Below are 20,050 nucleotides of genomic sequence, written 5' to 3' on the forward strand. Positions count from 1 at the left end.
ACACTGAGCAGAACTCTGCTAACTGAACACTCCTGTGGGTTGAAGAGGGGAAGATTACGTTTTGTTGATTCTCCTCTTACAGCCCTTTCCTGCTGAAAAAGCTGCTCTAGAGGGTTGGGGGGGGGACTTCTGGAAGAGCATAGGAGCAGCACGCTGGTGACTGCAGCGGGAAGGGGAAATCGCCTAAAAGAGTCTTTCTCCTCCCCACAGCAGGAGCCTCCACCGGATCAAAGTCACTTCCAAACAGACCTTTCGTACAAGGAACAGCAGGTCTGAAGCCACCCCACTGTATTTAAGTCTTAAATTAACATATTATGGTTGCAATCCTGTACCCACTTACTGCAAATAAGCCCCACTGAATTCAATTGGTCTTACTTCTGAGTAGACATGTATAGGATTGCTCTCTAAATTAACTTTGATAAGTGTCCAGCCACTTCTATTGTGTTTGATCAGCACTTTAGAGTTCTGTGGTACACCTGCAGTTGTCATCTTACAGACATGTGTTCATGGCAGCTCAATTAGGCTCTCCTCTTTTTAACAGATTCTCTGCAAGAAAATGGATTTGAGAGGAAGCACTCAAACTTCAGCAGTAAACAATTTCCAACAGTAACTTTTACATTTATAGCAAAGGGAATAAGACAGACCAGAAGCCTGATGCTGTCTTATGGTCATTTGTTGAACAGAGCTAGGTTATAAGTACCTGAACAGAACTTCACTGAACTTGTTATTTTTGCAAATATAAAAGGGCTGTATTTGTATTAGGTTCTATAAGTTTAGACGATGTGTCCATTATAACTTCATATAGTAATGGGTAAAATCCATTTCAAGGCAAAGCTACAGGTTTGTAAGCAAATACTATGAGGCTTTGTAAATAAATTTTATTTAAAGTAAACATTTACTGGTTTGTCTTCTTCCTACTGGGAATCACAATTTAAGACATCTTGCTTACACTGTATGGCAAAAGCTCTTCAGGATTTCAAAGCATGGATGAGGTAGCGAAGAAAGTCTAAAAAAGCTAAAAAAAAATGCAACAACGCAGGATCAGGTTTCACAATACAGGGTTTAAGAAATATTCTTTCAATGTAGAAAGTTACAAGGGTGAAATAGTAACAGTTTTGGATGAAGCAGACTGAAGGGCTAAGGACTAGATTAAAATCTGAAGATACATTATTCATAGTGTCCATGTTCAAAGTGTTAAAAAAAAGACACCCAAAGTTCAAATAAACGTATTCAAGTATGTAGTACAAGTTTTGCATTACTGGCAACTGAATATTACATAGTAATTGATGCACAAGTAGTTACATTATATTGTAACTACAAACTGGATACACGCTCAACAATTATCTAAAGCACTTTTAGTGTAGCTAAAGGGCTTAAAACTTCAGACTCACTTCTGAAATGTTTAGAACCAATTAGAGCATAGAACTGTGCAAGAACAGATGTTACCAAGTAGTGAATCCCTCTCAGACATGAGGATAACTTAATAAAATCTTTTTACATTTAAGTACTCAGTAAGTAACACTTGCTACTGTACTGAATTTATGCTGAGGTAATTTCCATGCACTTAGGGTCACAGCTGGTAAAAATGAGACATTGGCTTTTAACAAAAACCCACCAACATTCACGACGGTCATTATTTGTTCAAAAAAGGCAGGTGATTGAAAACAGTAATATGACACTTACAGCCATAAAAATGTATACTAGTGGTTTAATTGGAGAGTGATTATTCAGAGCTGAAAAACAACCTCCAGTTTTGTTACTACAATCACAAGTACAATTCACGTAGCATACGTGACACTTATTTTATTGTCTGAGTTAAGGGAGAAGTTGGGATACCAACAATTGTACTTATTTATTGCAAAGATAGTATTTCACCTGTAAAAGAAATGGCATTTCACTCACATAACACACTTTTTAAAAAAATTCAAAACGTGGCTGTCTGTATGAAATGCTAATGGAAAACAGTGATCCCTGTTCACTAATAACTTAAGTTAAAAAAGAAAAATCTTACTAATTTCACTATATAAGTTTACGTAGTTCAGTTCTTAAATCACGTTAATCTATATAACCATTATTAACAGCTCTGTGTCTCTATTACTGCATCAAGCCAACATTTAAATGCACTTTCACATCAAAAAGATTATATAAACTTTATTTTCATTCCCCCTTCTGAAAGCTACTGACATTTCAGCAGTCAACTGGGTTTACAAAAAAATAAAAATAAAAAATAAATCACAAATGGAGGCCTGAGCAATTTTCACACTGCGTCACTGGGGGATGCTGTGCCGTGGTTGACCATCCTCCCACAGCGGGTACATGAACCCACCCCCCCAGTCTGTGAACTGCTCTCAGGAAGTGGCTCCCAAATAAGGCCAACAGTTTAACATGAAGTGCCACTTTTGTTTCTATTTCTGATGGATTCTGACAAGGGAAAAAAGTTAGGTATATTGGTTATACTTACAAGCAGCTCCAATCCTGAGTATTTATGGTATATCTAAACATACAAAAATGTATGTACATTTCTCTCCACTTTTTGTTGTAAACATTGTCAGTATACTTTACATATCCCTTATTTGAAACATGCAAATCATACATACAGTATAAATACACAAAAAAATACACTCATTCATAAACTAAGCAACAAAAATTGTGGCTGGCATATTGTTATAAATAATCAATGCGTGAGGCATTCCATACAGCTAGAAGCAGCCATTCAATCTACTGTTCTTAACTGTGGATGTGGAAATACTGTGATTTTTGCACCTTCCATGTCATTACAGTATTTATAACACTATCATATGTGGAGATAGGCTCATTTACTATACCTCTTCTTTTCAGAGTGAAGGATAAAGCAGCACTTACATATATTATATATCTATATCTATATAAAGTGGGGCAGCAACTGCAGGGGTTGCTCTTCTTAGATTATGAAGGTTTCCATTCTAATATTCTTAAATAAAAAAGGGACCTAAACAATCGATTACATATTCATTCCTTGGGCACTTAACAGTGAATCCAGCATGTCGAATGTGTCTTTGTAGTCCATATGCTGGCTGTTTGTACTGTACTCGTGACTGGCATCAGGACCGTTCTCCACTGGGTTCTTGTCCAGTTTCACGAGGGTGCTGAGATGTCCGTAGCCCACCTGGTATGTGACAGGGGGAGGAGGGGGTAAGGGAAGGTTAAAAACAGAGTTGAGAGAGGATACATACTGCTTAACAGAGGAAGAACTAGATGAACTACCTGAACTTTTGGAACTTTTGCTCATTTTGGAGTGATGGTTGTGAGAAGCATCATTGCTGTACAGCTTCTTTCTTGAAGAGCCGGAACTAGAGGAATTGCCATCACTGCTCAAGCCAACGGGACTCCTCAGAACAGCTGGTGTTAATCCATCACTACTATGTTTACTGCCGCCACTACTACCGCCACCAGTGTGGGAATGGGAATGCTTATGACTGCTACCATGATGGCGGTTTGTGGAATGTTCTTTGTGCTTTTCCTTGCTAACATGGGGACTAGAGTGCTTGCTTTTCCCATTGCCCTCATCTGATGAGCTATGCCTCTCTGAGGAAGAGACCTTGATTTTCATTTTCAAATCTTCTTTACTTGAGTTCTTTTCTGTGGGCGGAATTGGTATACGCAATTTGAGTGACCCACCCTTTTCTTTTTTGTCAGGGATGTGTTTTTCAGGCTTCTCTGCATTTGTAATGGGAATTTTCATTTTAAGAGGGGAAGTTACAGAACTGCTACTTGTTGCTTGGGATTGCATGTGCTTTTTGTATTGTTGTTCTGTTCCCATATAATGTTCTCTTACATCCAGTTCAAGTGTTTCTAGTTTGCGTTTCTCTCTGTATTTATCTAATGACATTTTCTGAGGCATTATTACAGGTGTGGCAGCAACCTGCCCATGATGTTTGTTTCCTGGTTTGTGTGCAATCGGATGCTCAGAGAGTTTGTCAGCTCTGTGATGTAACCCCGAATGTAACTGCAACGAAGTGCCTGGTTGAAAGTTTATGTTGAACTGACCACCAGGCAGCGAAGTTTCCTGTTTCTGAGAATATATTTGTTCTGTCCTTGTTTGTTCTTGGTGTTGAGGCCATTCTTGGTGTGTTGACAAAGTATATGAGGTACTTGGTATTCCTGCAGCTAGTATTGCCAGATTTTCTTGACTGTCTTGAACAGAAATACTTCCTGAGTTCAGAGGAACTGGGGCAGGAAATGTGGATGTTGATGGTTTTTGGAAACTTGCATTTGCAGATACACCAGCAACAGCATCTACCAAAATGGAATTCTGAACCAAAGATGAGCCAAGAAGAGAATTCTCAGATGTCTGACCATCTCCTTTAGGTTTCTTAGCAGCCTGATTAGCCTACACAAGAACAAATAAGTTACACTTAGGATACATTCTTAGTGTACAGTCTACAAGTACATTTGAAGCCCTATGGAAGTCACTTAGTTCCAAGAGAAGAACAAGGAATACAAGTGTAATAAATGGCTTTGCTCTGAACACTGGCTTAGATCCAGAATCGAAGGGATGCTTCTCTTGATAGAAGGAATTAAGATCCAGTGGAGCAGGAACACCGAAAGAAGGGGAAGTTCATCTCCGCTGATTCCCCCTTCAGCCCCCCACTCCCTTTCATCGTGCTCTGGAGGACAAAGCAGCTTTTCAGGAGGCACAGGGAACTGGAGGAGATGGAGTAATTGGCAAAAACTGCTTCTTTGACCCCTTCTTCCAGTGACCTCTACTGAGCACAACTCAGAATCCAACTCACTGAATCTTGACAAAGAACACATAGCTTGAAATGCTGAGAATTTTTGAAGACCTGCTTGTTCAATACATTTTTTAGCTTGGATTCAGAGTTTCCAAGAGAGTAACTCACTCATGGAACACTTCTGCTGGAGGAGGAAGGAGGAGATTTTCACTGATTCCTACTTTTCTTGAAAATTCTGCTCCCACAGTGGGAGGTACAGGAGGAACTGCCAAAATTCCCTCCCCCCCTTTTTACCAGTGGCAGCCTCTGCAGAAGGCAACTCTGGATCCACACCATTAGATTTCATGCAGATCTAATGAAGAATTTTTTTAAAAGGTAAGCCAGATAAGTTACCACAACATAAACATTCATTCAACAAGTGATCTACATTTGGATGTTCACTTTCAAATAAACAGCAGATGCTTCTATAATAGCACAGTAGCAATTTTCTTTACCAGGAGAAATTCTTACCCTCCAATTTCGAATCCTCTTTAGCCTACTAGGAGTTTTCTCCAATATCTGAAGAAACTCATGTGTTAACTCTGTGAATGAAAATGAAATTAAGATGAACACATATTAATATGAAAACATATTAAGCCACATTCAACCGTATTTGATGCCCAGGCCTGACTATCTACTCAATCAGAGCCTTGGTCCCCCAGTAAAATTCCCATAGTATTCACAAATGCAGAGAGAAAAACATCTGAACTTATCATAAATTCTAGATGTAAAGATGCACTAATACAGCCACTATATGTACATGAGCTTCACGTTAAGTCTTTATATTCATTTGATAGCACTGCATTTTTGTTTGCTTAAAGATTCTTTATTTTTACTGCAATATGCTTGCTCTCAAGATATCAGATTGTTTAAAAAATAAAATTTCTATGGAGTCCTTCAGTAAAACCTTCCACATGGTGTAGCTAACTATTGCTCGACTAGCATCATTTTAGTCAACTTTTAATAATGTTAACAGCAAGGCCATAAGCAAAACAACTAAAGAGTTTTAAATGGAGGAATGAAACAAACTTGATACTACTTACCATCAAGTAATTCTAAAGTAACAGAAGGATCTACATATTCCCACCAATGTTTTCCATCAGTTGAAACAGGGATCTCCCAGTTGGACCACTTGCAAGCCAAATGTATACAAACACATGCTATCACAGTTGGCTTGTACTGAAGACAAAACGTAGTAAGGTGCAGACTGTGGTCAGAAATGTTTCATAACGGAAGAAGAAACGCCAAACATGGAAAAGAACAAAAAAAAAGGAGAAAAAACTCATCACCGCACTATTCTAAGTAAGTATTAGTACGTTGTAGAAGTTTTTTAAATGTACAATGTTTGGACTTTATGCTAAAAGAACAAGAAGAATTTAGATTTGCAAATCTGAAGAATCACAGTATGCTGTTCCATCTTTAGTACATGTAACTCAATATTTAAGAAAGCTAAAGCATTAGTATTTACAGATAACAAGATTTCAACAAAAATGAATTCTTTATTACAGATTTTCCTGTCTTGTCATACATGTTACACTTTCAATGATATTTACATAATGTGTAAGATAATAAGTGAGAAGAAAACAAATTTCGGCTCCTCCAGCCCAACCTGCAACATACTTCATATTAGTTACGGTCATGTATGAATTCCTAGCTGGAAGGAACACAACTATGCCAATTTCATGTTCAAGTGCTGTTTTGAAACTTTGACTTCTCTTCTGAAAGATTTTTGTGGCAACAGCAACTACAAGTTCACCCCAGAAAGCATGTCTTGCACAAATATTTATGTATCTCTTCCCCTCCTTATTGTTTTACTATGATTTTATTAGATTGTAAGCCTATGCGGCAGAGTCTTGCTATTTACTGTTTTACTCTGTACAGCACCATGTACATTGATGGTGCTATATAAATAAATAAATAATAATAATAATAATAATAATGTATATATCTACATTAAGTACGAGCTTAAAATCATCTGCTCTTCTCAGTTTTCTCCACACCATAAGCTGTTAATTGAATCAACCAGAAAATAAGAATGTAGGTATTTAGCTCCTAATTTATCCACCCCAAATCCTACAGCAATATGACTGAGGGACATAGTGTTACTTTTTTATCTTTTTGCCGCATAATGTCTACCTCTTCTCAATTCCTTCAGATCACTTCACCTTAGTATCTCCAAGATATGTCCTCCCTCCCTTCACCATCTATTTCTAAAGCCTCCTCTATGCCCTCAGTCATCCCACCTAATCTATTGTAGCCTTCTGTTCCATCTTTTCCTTTAACCCTATCAGTTTAATGCATGTGTGGTATCCCTAGTTCCTCTCTAATCTCCTAATATTCCTTCAGTTTAAGTTTTTCCTTATTATTTTCTGGACCAAATTGAGCTCATAGAGTTTATTTGAAAGCCTCTCCTCCGTCACCATCCCATTTCAATATCTGCTTCACACAAGCTAATCCACTGTTGCCCCCTCTTCTGCCTTCTGCTTTAATGTTCTCCCCCAAGGGTGGAATATCCATTAACCCAATCCGCTTTTCACAAAACCTACTTTTATCCACGAAGTTACTCAGTCACTATGGCCACATTTTTCTGTTATACTTCTCATCAGTAACCACCCCCATATTTGCAACTTATTTACCAAATTCTTATGTCTCTCTTCAATTGCTCATCTTTCTTAAAACTACAAACCCCACAGGCCATTTTTTTTTAAAAAAAGAACAAACACATTACAGAACCAGTCAGGTTCTGCAAGATTAAATATTGTGTAGATTTTTTCTAACATAATCTCTTAACTAATGTTTTTAATTCATTAAAAAACCAATGCTAATATTTTATTTTAATTAAGAAAAAATTGCCATTAACTACAAGGATAAACTAAAAACAGCTTTGTACTTACCAAGATGCTCGGATTTCTAGGTTAAGTTTATCTCTCTGTAATCTTTAGCTGCTATTCAGGCTACCAATTTTAGACTTATGCACTCACAATCGAGAAAATGTCACCAGAAAGCACCACTACACTTCACATTGTGCATTTAACCCCTTTGTGCCATGAGGCCCTTGTACAATACACCGCACTGCAAACAGGAAGGTACCACCACAGTAGACAGCCCAGTCGCCTGTTGCAACAAGGGTTAGACACAGGTAGGGGGCCCTGCAGTAAAGGAAGCTATAGTGTGCTACAACAGTGCAACAAAGAGGTTCAGGATAACAACCTGTTGGTAGCCATGAAATAGGATGTCTGTGCCAAATCCTTGCTTGCTGTAAGAAAGAGAAACAAGGAAGTTAGCACCAGTAATAGTTACTTTCCCAGATTAAAATGCTGTTTATGTGAAGATCATCAGGTAAGGGTGCAAGCTATTTACTCTTGTCACCAAGAAACTCAGTTACTTTTCAAGCCAAATTACAGTTTCATGTGTCCATTAATTCCTTTAATCAAATTAACGCTACTGATGAAGCTATCCAGTACCTCAATCCACAAATTCTGGTAAATTGTGATTACATCTGTTTCTGGCAATTCAATTACAGGGAATCGTCTGCATAGCCTGAGCCTATCAAGTCAACTTAAATTTTGTAAGGCCACCTTGAGGCCCAGTATTGGGCAAAAGGCAGGATACAAATAAATATAATAATAATAATAATAATAATAATAATAATAATAATAATAATAATAACTATGAACTTATTTGTATTATGTAAGCCATAGATAAGTGCAGCCTTGCCAATAAGAAAGGTGGGAGCTTTTGATTTGATGATTATGCTTTATTTTGTATGTAAATCTTTTTAATATTAATTGTAAGACTTCCAGCAAATTTTGTTACAGGATGGCATACAACTGTTGTAAATAAAGCAGATTTGGGGGAGGCTGCAGCAGGGAAAGGAATCCATTCCACTGACAGAATGGCATCCATCAGCAGAAGAACACTAGTTGGATATCACCATTCCAAAATACAGAATGACTAGCTCCATCTATCCATCGCTCCTATAGTTAAGGGATATAAATCTCAAGCTCTATAAAGGAACAATTCCAACAAACTGTCCACTAATACCTTGTAACTGAATCCTAAATAGGACTATCACAGAAATCATATTAGTCTATACAGATGCTTATGTCCCCATTGAAGAAAGGCATTTCCATATTCCTAGCTGAAAAGATTGCCACTAAAATGGTGCTTAATGGTTCAAAGAATAACCCATTTCTCATGGTATGAAAGAAGAAGGTGAGCAAAAAGAAGCAGAGTTAGTATAAAAGACTAACTTTTGGAAATAGTTAGTTATGAGTAAAAACAGGACATAATAAGGAACCAAGTTGACTTGTAGTAGCCCCATAAAAAATCAGATAGACGAACCCAGATTCAGTAGAGTGGTGGTAAAATCCTCACAAGACTCACAGCTAATTTCTAGCTAGGTAGCTATACTGAAATTTATGGCACAGCAGCAACTTAGACCATGTTGCACCACATTAATTTCTAATAGGCTAATTATCTTATTGATGGTTTGTGAAAGCAGAGCGGCAAAGCAGGTAGGATGGGGCAACAGCTGATAACGCTCTGCGCAGGGCTCTTGATTGCAAATCCTTTTGGTTCTCATCTATTCTGTGTATAAATAAATAATACAAGTGTATATTAGAAGGAATTATATCCCTCCTTTCTGTATATCCCTCCTTTCTGTTTCTAAAGAAACTTTCATAGTGATCAAACAGGCAAAATGTCTGCCAAAAAATATCTTCATAAACTTCCCTTGGTCCCAATCCCTGTCAGAGAAGGAGAAGCTCTGATCAGCCACTGATTAAAGGTAAGAGCTTTCCCCTGCTTAGCACTGAAAAACATTCGCTTTATCAGATCACCTATTGATCAGAGGTAATACACACACAGTCATGCATGCTTTTTCCTGGGAGAAAGAGGAGGTCTGGCGAAGCTACTGAGTGAATTACTCCTGCTTCCTTCAGAGCCTTGCCCTGCTTATTTATGAGTAGACATGCTGCTCATGTTTACTTCTGAATAGACATGCTTGCTACTATCAATTCGTAACAATGGAATGGGGGGGGATTTTTCAGCTACAGACTATACTTTTTCCTGAGGGACCACCCACCACTGGAATGCAATCCCTGAGCTTCACCAAAATGGAATACATTTCTCAGGCCTTTTTTAGGGCTTTAACGGTAATAACTAATACATTGAACAGGACTCGGGAAATGGATCAGGAGTTGTTGCTGCAGTGCCCAATAACCATGACCCACAGAGGAGCTTGAAAACAAATCGCTATGTATATACCATATATAAATATAACAAGCATAAGATAAGAGCAAAATACATTTAACACAAAAAAGTAATCTCAAGAGTTTTTAGATGCAACAGTCCCCTGAAATCACTGATAGAAGCTGAAATGAGTTCACAACGGGTGTGATTATTCTTCCCCCATATTATCTTAAAAAGCTCATTTGCTACAAGCCAGAATTGAAAGAAAAGTGCTATGTTTCCAAGTCTTCTAAACTTACCAAAAAAAATTAACTACGAAAAAATATAAATTGCCTCCAAATGACCAGGCGCTGACCCCAAACCCCCAGATATATAGCATTTCTCTGATATCAACCTAGCTTTTCAAAATCTTAAAAGACATTAGAGATGATGAAAATCATCAAACCAGTGACTTTTTGTTTTAGTCTACAATCAACGCTGCATTTCTAGCCTATAAAGTTAATCGCCACCTAGTAATTAAGGCTAAATAACTACAATAACAACAAAGTAGAATCAGCAAAACTGCCTCAGCAAAGAGCTCATTTCTTACATTTACTTTCTTCTGCTTGTTCAAACACTGTCATTAGGGAGCATTTAATGCTGAACACAGTAGCTGTGTCATCAACTGCATTTGAATCCACAGCTTCCGGTTTTTGTATCTTAAGAGGAAATGGGAAGCAGTGAGGCTGTGAACAGCCTTAGTGGCAATCCTACATTCGCTTACTTGGAAGTAAATCCTATTGAATTAAGGAGACTTACTTCCAAATAGTAGCATGAAAATTGGCCCAAAATTGTGTTTTTGGACAATTTGAACATGTTCAACACAAGCCTTCTAATCACGTTCTCCCCTTCCTCTTTTTGTAGAAGGGTCAAAATAGAAATAAAAAGCCCAACTCCTCCCCCTTAAATAAAACATAATCCTGCAATCCCAGAACAGCGGTTTCCTTCACCTGGGCTTTTTTAAGAACTATGATGAGAGAATTTTAATGCTTTTTTAAACCCAAATATGTGAAAGTAGGTAAAAGCTTTCTTATGGGCAATTTCTTTTTGAAGTCATTTGTAGACTTCTTTATAAGACTGAGACAAGTCATGTTAAAGAAAAGGGAAGCAGTTCTTTATTAGCATATCCAGGTACTTGAAGAATCACTATAATAGGACTGCTTTCCTGCCACTTACTTATGCTATCAATTTCATCCAAATTGAATGATGTTACTGAATACTGATAATTAAGTTTGCAGTCTAGTTATGAACACATTTAGCTGTTTGTCCACATCACTAAGACTGTACTTGTAAGTCAAGAAGACCAAAATACAGTGGCTGCTTGAGAGGCTCGCTCTTCTTCAGAAACATTTACAGCTAGAAACACCTCCTGTACCACAATTACAAGTAGAGGCCAAAATCCATCATGCATTTATGCAAGATTACAATCCACTGACTTGCTATGACTTAAGCACACATGAATATGCTTGTCATTAAAAGGATGTAGCATTTCACATCAATATTGCTTTTTCCTCAAAAAAAAATTAAGATTCAAACAGGTAAACTATGACAGTTCAGGAAGCTTGAAAATGCAAAGATGCAAAAGCCATTATAGATTATGCTGTCTTGCTAATTTTTTTCCTAATTCAGAATATTCAGAGTAACTTCAAAAAGAACCTATAGGATGTCACCATATAATTTTTTTCCTAGAAGTGCTCTCAATTCATTACCTTAACTTGGAGGCAAGTATGATGGCTCTTAAGCGCAGAGAAGTTCAGCCTGGTTCGCACTAAGAGTCTGGCACATGACCTACCACTTGAGCCATATACAGAGCAGAAATTATTCAGTAATCTCAAAATTGTTTAAGGATAGACCAAACCAAATAGCAGAGACACCCAGGAGAAAGGTAATTAGAGATATAGAAAGGGGAAAGCCCAAATATTTAACACTGTGAAAATTGTTCACAAACCCCAGCTCTATACACTTAGGCAGAAATACTTTTTTAAAAAAGAGCTTCACAAAGTAAACTTATTTATTCCACTGATTTGATATGGACATAACATAAAAGTAGCCCTGGCAGATCAGACCAAAGGGCTATCTGGTCCATCATTCTGCTCCCACAGTGGCCAACCAGATGCCTATGAGAAGCCTACAAACAAGGAGGACATGAGCACAGTATACACATCTACCCTATTCTCCAACCACCATCTTACAGCAAGTTTACCTAAATCAGCACTAACTATTTCTATGTTGAGATGTTATGCAGCCACTCTACAAAGTACCTAGATGGTCAATTTCAACTCTCAATTGAGAAACACACACATGACCTGCAGTTCTTCAGTTTTAAGTATACCTTTTATAGTATCAGGTAAAAACCAAACCTAGATTACACTAGTGATTTACTCACAGTAGAAGTATTATTCCAGAAATAGATTTAGTAAGTCATACCACCACCTTCCTACAAAGATGTAGGGAAAGAATCAGTTAAATTGTTACTGACCTCTCACTAACTGCGTACATTTCACAACATCTGTGTGTGGATGCTCAATGGTAATCTCAAAGCCTGAAAAATGAAATGTGTTATTTCACAAGCTATACTATGTATATCTATAACTTTACAAGCACCTAGTTTCTTGTGTTTTCTTCAGATGTCTAGTTTAGTAATCTCATTACAGGCTACTTCAATAAGTTTAAGGTATCATCCAATTTACCTAAGGTATCATAATGCTTAGTTTCTATAATAAATATACAATTATTGTAGTTAAGTGTGATTATACTAGAATAACGAGTATAAAAAAGAGGCATTAATACATCGTAAATGTAGTCAGAATTAAGGTGGTCTACATTTCTAAAGATAGTATCCACAGTTTTGCATAGAATAGACCCATTGAAATGAATGAGACTTATGTCATGACTAACTTAGGTCCCGTTCATTTCAATGGGTCTACTCTTTGTAGGACACATGCTAGATACTACCCCAAGATTCTCCCAAAATTTGTTTATCATGTCATTGGTTTTCCATTACTGGAACTAGAACTGCTTATGAAAAAGCTTAAATACAACCACATGCAGATTTACTATACGTACCTAAAGTTTGAAGCATTATTGTTTCAAGTATAACCAGCTCTTGGGCCTGCTGAAGGTATGCCTAAGAATGGAGAGAGAAAAAGCTGAAACAAGTGAATAATACCAAAAGCTATTTCAGATTAACTGATGGGCTACCAACACTTATTACAACCACCCAAGGAATATAGAAATCTCAAAGACAGAAAACAAGATAGATATTATTCAGCTATCCACCTTTTACTCAAACTTTAGAATTTTGAAACTTCTACTTAAAATCTATAGCCATTGCTGCAGGAAGCTCTTTCATTGCCTGAGGTGAGAGCGCACAGACTAGCTGCCACATCATCCCCCCACTGCAAGCCACACTGGCTGGAGAAAGTGGCCGGTGTGGCTCTTCAAAAAGCCTGCCCACCCAAATGCCTGGCTTTGAGGGGTTCCTTCCTCAGAACAAGGCATTATGGGATGGATGTCCAGGAAATGCCACAGATGGGGAGTGGCTGATGTGGCTCTCTGGAGGATCCATTATAGTGCTGCCTTGCTGGAGCAAGGCGGAGGGAATGCTCAATTCGCTGCTCCTCTCACTCTGCTGTCTGAGGTGAGGGATTCAGTCTGCCTCATGGGAAGATTAGTCCTGGGCACACATTTGCATTAGTCTCTCAATCCAGCTGCTGTCACTAGCATACAAATCACTATTAGGGTTGTTGTTCAGACATTACTTCCTAACTTTATCTCTTAAGGTACAGTGAGATTAGAAGTGGTTCTGGAGCTCACAGATTTCCTCCCCCACTTTCTTCTGCTCCCCTCACCGTATGAAACCGGAAGGCTTGAACAACATATCCTTTACCGGAATTTGGATCTATGTTAACTGTGGATATTGAATCTCCAAAGTGTTCAAATAAATACAAATCTCCAAGTTCAGGTATTATCTTCCAAGCGTGGTAAGGGGTAATTGAGAGGCAGCTGTACAGACTCCTGATCTCACCATAGCTAAATAACTCGTTTTTATGTGGCATTAGTGTAAACTGAAAGTAAGATTAGACCTATGTGAACATACATCACTCTTTGTGTCCAGCAGTGGCTCTTGATGATGAAGGCAAGCATGTGCTACTTTGATAACATGTTCGAGTTTTCGTGGCTGTTCTTCCACTTTTGCAGCCAAAAATAATGCAGTAGGAGATATAATCTGTTAGAGAAGAAATGCCTTCAATTAGAAACAATCCTGCAAAGCATCTACCTCTAGTGAACAATGAGAACAAGGATAATACAGCCTTGAAAAAGTTGAAAGTTACTTAAGCATGAATTTCTTTAAATTTTTAGAGCAATTATACATTCCGCTAAATAGCCTCTGCAGAAGCAAGGAAAAGACAAGGTTTACTGAAAGTGTCTATTGTCCAATACATTATTGCTGACCAATCTGTAAGATTGCAGCACTACTGCCTCCTTGAATCTTGCATCCAATTGTTTCTGTCTGCCTGCTAGCAACTGGCAGCTACAGAAAGTGCTTTGAGTTTGGGAAAGGACTATATTAGTCACTTGAAAGTTGTCAGTGATTCAACCCATTCTCTTGATTATGTGAGTTCCTTTTAAAGAAGTGGTGTAATTTGACTCAAGACAGCCAATAGAACTGCAGATGATCTATACCAAGAAATGAGGGAGCATGAATCTGCTGATTTTTCTCAAGGTTTTCAATGTCATTGCCCATATATGTGGATCACTTTTGGAGGTTATGGGGCAGCACTGGGTGGGAGCGATTCCATGCCTACCTCACAAGGGGGTTCCAAAAGGTGGTGCAGGAGACTATTTTAGTCTGGTCTGTCCATATAAGCCATGTTGTGGAGTTCTCTCTCATCTACCATGATCTTTAATGTCTCCACGAAACTATTAAATAAACCTCAGATTTGTGGCATGATACCATCAAGTAAACTGATGACACCTAGCTCTCTCCCATTTGCACAGGTATGCCTGCGATCTCCTTGAATAGCTAGCTGCTTAGGCTCAGTGACAACCTAGATCATGGTGAATAAACTCGAATTCAACCCAGAAAAGTCATAAGTATGAAAAATAGGCAGTTTTATTGACCACGGCTTAGGATAACACCAGCTCTTCATGAAGTCACACTCTTTTTAAGGAGTAGGTTCACAGTTGAGAGTCAGTTCATATTTGGGAGTCCTCTTACATCCAATACAGCTTTTAGATGTCTGTGTGGCCAGGAGTGTGTCTATCAGTTTTAGGTAGATAGACCAGCTCTACCCTTTCCTTGAGCCTTTTGTCACCATCATGAATATTTTATGGTAATGCCTCTCAACTACTATAATGTACTTTATATGGGGCTTCCCCTGAAAACAGACCAGTAACCTTAGCTGGTCTAAAGCACAGAAGCACAAACTGATCAGGTGCTCCCTGCTGGGAGCAAGTGACACAAGTTATTCATGAGCTCCACTGCTTGCAAGTTTCTTTTCAGGCTAAGGAAGGTATTTAAACATGTGCAACCTGTGGTGCGCTTGTAAGAATGTTCTTTGTAAGAACCTTCCTCCTCCATAAGTTGAAATGAGCAGAAGACCTAGTCCCAAATGCCACCATTATAAGAAATAAGATGATCTTCATCCTGGAATAGGTGTTTGTACTGGTAGTGCTTGAATTGTACAACTCCCCCCCTAGAAAGCTTCAGTTATTGAGCGGTATAAAAATGTAATAAATAATTAAGAGTCCCATCAGACACATTCCACAGCTTTCCTGAATCCATGAAGATGTGTTACATCTAGACTTTGCATAAGGTTTTATTCGAATGGTATCTAGACAGTTCCATGGTTCCTAAAGCTGTGTGGCTGTGCGTAACTAGCTTTCCACCACAATGACCTGGTCTGCATGATTAAACAGACCACCATTTGTTAAGCGTAGGGTCTTTGGAAGTGCAAGAGTCAATACTTCTGATTTCACATAAACCAGTTTCAGGAAGTATGACTGCCATACAGAACTATTAAAATGCAGATTTATTTTTATTACTAAGATTACCAATTGTTTACCAACTGATATAATCCAGCAAAACATAGTTGTGATGAAGTCTCATTGGGTTTGTGTTAAAGGAACTTTCAATATGTTTTTTCCTAGATTGTGTTGGATTTTTTAAACAAATACAATTAAGGTAAGGTGTAACTGGCTCTTGTTAAGTTTTGAGGGACCTGCCAGATTGTGGTGTGTCAGGGCACAATAGGCCAGGTCTGTCTGGTTCCAATTTGAAGCACAACTTCCATCCTGGTATTCATAAGCACATAGCTTCTAGGAGATGCTGCTATGAGATATTCAATTGGCCATTAATGGCTCAAAGCATTGGCTGCCTGTGCTTGGAGGTTTCCCAAGAGAAAACTATCAAAGCCCTCTTAACTAATAAAGATGAGTAAGGACCTCTCTAAGTATAGTCATCCATTCCTTTGAGATTCAAAGCTCTCTCACGCTGTTCTACAACACCTGTGCTCACTTTAATCAAATCAGCACAGGATTATTAGCGCAAGATGTAGTATAAACAAAACATTGTTCTCCATATGCAGTTCTATACTGAAACACCTTTGTTCAAAAGTGAATTTAAGTCACTTTTAGCTCCTAGAAATGTGAAGCTTCTTTCTGTATTACCAGAATTTCTGCCATTCCACAGCTAGGACACCAGACTTGCCCAGAGTGCAGATAATAAACATATCTGAACTAAAATCTCTGAATGACTCCTTCATCTACCGGAGATCATGATTTACAACTAACATCTTGGGGGTTGTTTGCTCACACCAAGCATATGGCAATTATCAACAGTCCGCAGCTCTCCATTTACAACATCCAGAGCAAAACAGGGCATGCAATTTAGCAATAAGTTAAAACTGCCTTTCCAAAGTAACTTACAATGCTACTAGTGCACATACTTTTATGTCAATGGGCAATCTGTGGCCTAAAAAAAGACTAACTTTGGTAAAGCTTCTTTGGGAGGGTGCCTGGAGAAGATTATCTCTTATCACAGGGAAGTGGCTATTTACGAGCTGAAATAATAAACAGCTTAAGCTACAAGGCTGTAGCTAACTGATAAAAAATATAGTATACCACAAGAGTGCCAATTCAAAAATAACTAGCTTAAATATACTTACATTTCTATTAAATTTTGTAAACGAATGATGCATATAAAATCTGTGCATGTAAACAATTGCAGTATTAATTGTAAGTTGAGATCTGAAAAGGGAGTCAAGGAAGTTTTACATAAGTTTAACAACCCAAGTTAAACAGTACTTCTCAAACTTGTCTTAAGTTGCTTTGGTCAAATCAAAAATAAAATTATAACAAAGGAAATAATATGAGACATGCAGATGACAGGACCTCTTTCAGTTTATGAGATCCAAATATAATTTTAAAAGATTGTTAGATCAGACATGCTCACTCAATTGAACGCTGAAAAACTAATTTGGTTGCATCTAGTAATGTGGTTTTGCCAGCGGCGAAGCCTCGTGGAATGATTTTCCCCTCCAACCTACACCCCCCAAATATGCTCCAGGTGGTTGGGGACCCTCCAAAGAGGATTTGGAGCCTGCACAGGCGGCTGCAGGGGGAGGGAGACAACTGGAAGTCCTGTTGAATGAGTAGGCTTTAGCTCACATGAGGACAGTGGCATGGGAAAGAACATTTTCTATGGAAACTTTTCATGGAAAAGTTTCCATTTCACAACTCCATAAGTAACAATGCATGGATGCTGTCCATTGATACAATATTAGGCAGGCATGACCATTTCAATGTTGCAATTAATATTTTTCAGGTGATTATCTCTAAGGAGTATGTGAGAGAATATGTCACCGAAATACATACAGCTTTTTTTTTTGCTTAATTTAAATAATGTAAGGGAACTACTGACAATGGTTTGGATCCATTGGATCCGAGCTGTGCTGGCAGAAGTAGACTACCCTGCCCCCTTTCCACAACAGCCAGTCCAGGCCCCTGAAAATACTACACAGATAAGTCATGAGATATTGCTGAGTGGGGTGAGCTGTGGGGGTGGGGTCATCCCCCCAAACTGGGCAGAGGGACCTTCCACAAGCAGAGCCCTTCCTTTGGCAGAAGGCAGATTCCGGATCCACTGTCCTTACATTTTTACACGTATTCTAATAAAAGTATCCACATGATAGAACATTAAAATCACATTAAAACTGCAATTCTATGCATGTTTAGACAGGGGGGAAAAGGCCTACAACTCCCAGCATGCGCTAGCCTGGTTGGGGCATGTTGGGAACTGTAGGCCTGAAACTGGTTATGTAAAAGTTCTTTGCATTTGTTGTTGTAGTTTTAAAAAGACAGGCCTGTTTTTATAACGATGCTGTTGTTTTTTATGCTTTTTATGTTTTTAAACTTTGTATATTTGTCTTTAATGTTTACTGTTTTTAACTTTTGTAAACTGCCCAGAGAGCTTCAGCTATGGGGCGGTATATAAATGCAATAAATAAAAAATAAAATAAAATATTTCTAAAGGACTGTTCCACATTGTATATCAACACAGCTACATAAAACATGAAAGTTGTTCCTCAATTTCAAATACGGGAACTGTTGCACAGAACTCGCAATGTAGTTGTAATATTGTCTTTGTTTTGAAATACTGAATCAGCTGGCCATTTTTTTTTATCCTGTAAGATGTTTAGACAGAAATAAGTCCTATAAGCCAGCACTCCCCAGGCAGCCATGTGAGTTGTAAGACTTATTTCACCCAAAAATGGTATTTGCCAGAATGTGGAAGGCACGAGCCTGCGTTACCTACTCAACTGCATCCAGTCCCACCACCTACACGCTGAAGAAGCATCAAAGCTCTATGCGCACCAAAACCCCAAGCTTCTGTTGGACACTCTTCCAAAATGATAGGGGTTTCTTTCCTATCTCAATTACAAACAACACAAGTCTATAAACAAAACAAAACATTGATGGAGTAACGCTGGGATTAGAAAAACCCAATCCTGCGTTCCATAAAGTATTATGAAACTAGTGACTAGTTACAACAGGACGGTTGCAGCGACGCCAGTTAAGTTTCTCTGCGCCAAGGGCTCCGCGAAGTCCGCCTTTTAGCCCCACGAAACCCCCCACACAAACCCACACGAGGAAAGGGCAGCACAGGACACTCCCGCGTGCGGGTGCCGGTGCGCCTACGGGGAAGCGATAAGCCACGCAGGGCCGCAACGCAGGCGCCAAACTAAATCCTGCTTTCTCCCCAACCCCGGGGGAGCCTGCGGCGCCTTCCCGGGCTCAACCTCAGAGAAGCAGCCGAGGGGAGGAGCCACAGCAGGAGAGGCCTCCGCGGTTCCCGAACGGGCATGCCTCCAGAAAAAGCCGGGATGAGCCTCCCCTGCCCACCGAGGCCACAAAGGGGGCGTCGCGCCGAGTTCTCCCCGCCGCCTGGTATCCCTCCCCGTCTTCTCCTCCTCCCCGCTACCCCGGCTGATGCCAGTAAGGATACACGTTGAGGCGCTGGCCCATGTCCTGGATGAGGTTGGCCGCCTGCTGCCGGTACGAGAGTTCCTTGTCGGCCTCGACGCCACAGCGCCGCGACGGCGTGCTCTCCAGCTGCTCCCGGCTGAAGAACCAGCGCGAACTTCCCAGGCCGCCTCCGCCCGCTCCGCGCGACGCTGAACTCGCGCCAGGTCCGGAACCCGCCACAGCCGCCGCCATGACACCACCACCACCACCACCACCTCCTCCTCCTCCCCCCGCAGCAGCGCCCGCCACCGGCGCGCCCGGCTCCTCCTCCATCGCGGCTTGTCTCGCGCGAACTCAAAGCCACGCGGCAAAGCCGGTCGCTTCCGCTACGCTCCGGCTTTAATAAACCATAGAGTTGCAAAGACTCTAAAATGGAGATCCCTAATCAAACAGGAAGTCAGGGTGTCTATTCTAGGATATTCCCGCTATGGTGTCTCTGGTAAAGGTCTACGTTAGGCCGCCTCATCCGTTGCGAAACAAATAATTTAAAGTCACAACTGCCTATTATCTGGTGACCAAACTTTCTGGTTCCTTTACAG

General features: G+C 39.5%; 1 protein-coding gene across 2 annotated transcripts; it reads right to left on the reverse strand.

Annotated features, from left to right (window-relative positions):
- Positions 1–863: 863 nt before the first annotated feature.
- Positions 864–19,713, reverse strand: CCNT2 (cyclin T2). 2 transcript variants are annotated; one of them, XM_063116603.1, is made up of 10 exons: positions 19,492–19,692; positions 17,153–17,234; positions 14,083–14,211; positions 13,050–13,110; positions 12,463–12,525; positions 7,962–8,007; positions 5,795–5,958; positions 5,223–5,293; positions 3,244–4,369; positions 2,985–3,145 (listed from the first exon to the last, which is right to left on the reverse strand). In XM_063116603.1, exons 1-10 carry the CDS (start codon positions 19,509–19,511, stop codon positions 3,081–3,083), a joined length of 1,827 nt encoding a protein of 608 aa, XP_062972673.1. In that variant the 5' UTR covers positions 19,512–19,692; the 3' UTR covers positions 2,985–3,080. The 2 variants fall into 2 exon arrangements, with proteins under 2 accessions (XP_062972672.1, XP_062972673.1); XM_063116602.1 differs by having other exon boundaries at positions 864–4,369; positions 19,492–19,713.
- Between the last annotated feature and the right edge of the window lie 337 nt (positions 19,714–20,050).

This window comes from Elgaria multicarinata, chromosome 2, assembly GCF_023053635.1.
Source record: "Elgaria multicarinata webbii isolate HBS135686 ecotype San Diego chromosome 2, rElgMul1.1.pri, whole genome shotgun sequence".
NCBI classification, from domain to species: Eukaryota; Metazoa; Chordata; class Lepidosauria; order Squamata; family Anguidae; genus Elgaria; species Elgaria multicarinata.

Excerpts from the sequence above, each read along its gene's own strand:
- CCNT2 (XM_063116602.1), bottom strand. The coding sequence starts at position 19,703 with ATGGCGGCGGCTGTGGCGGGTTCCGGACCTGGCGCGAGTTCAGCGTCG. Across the intron at positions 5,294-5,794 it reads TACTTTAGAATTACTTGATG|AGTTAACACATGAGTTTCTT; the intron begins GTAAGTAGTATC and ends TTTCATTCACAG. Across the intron at positions 4,370-5,222 it reads AGAGGATTCGAAATTGGAGG|GCTAATCAGGCTGCTAAGAA; the intron begins GTAAGAATTTCT and ends GTTCTTGTGTAG.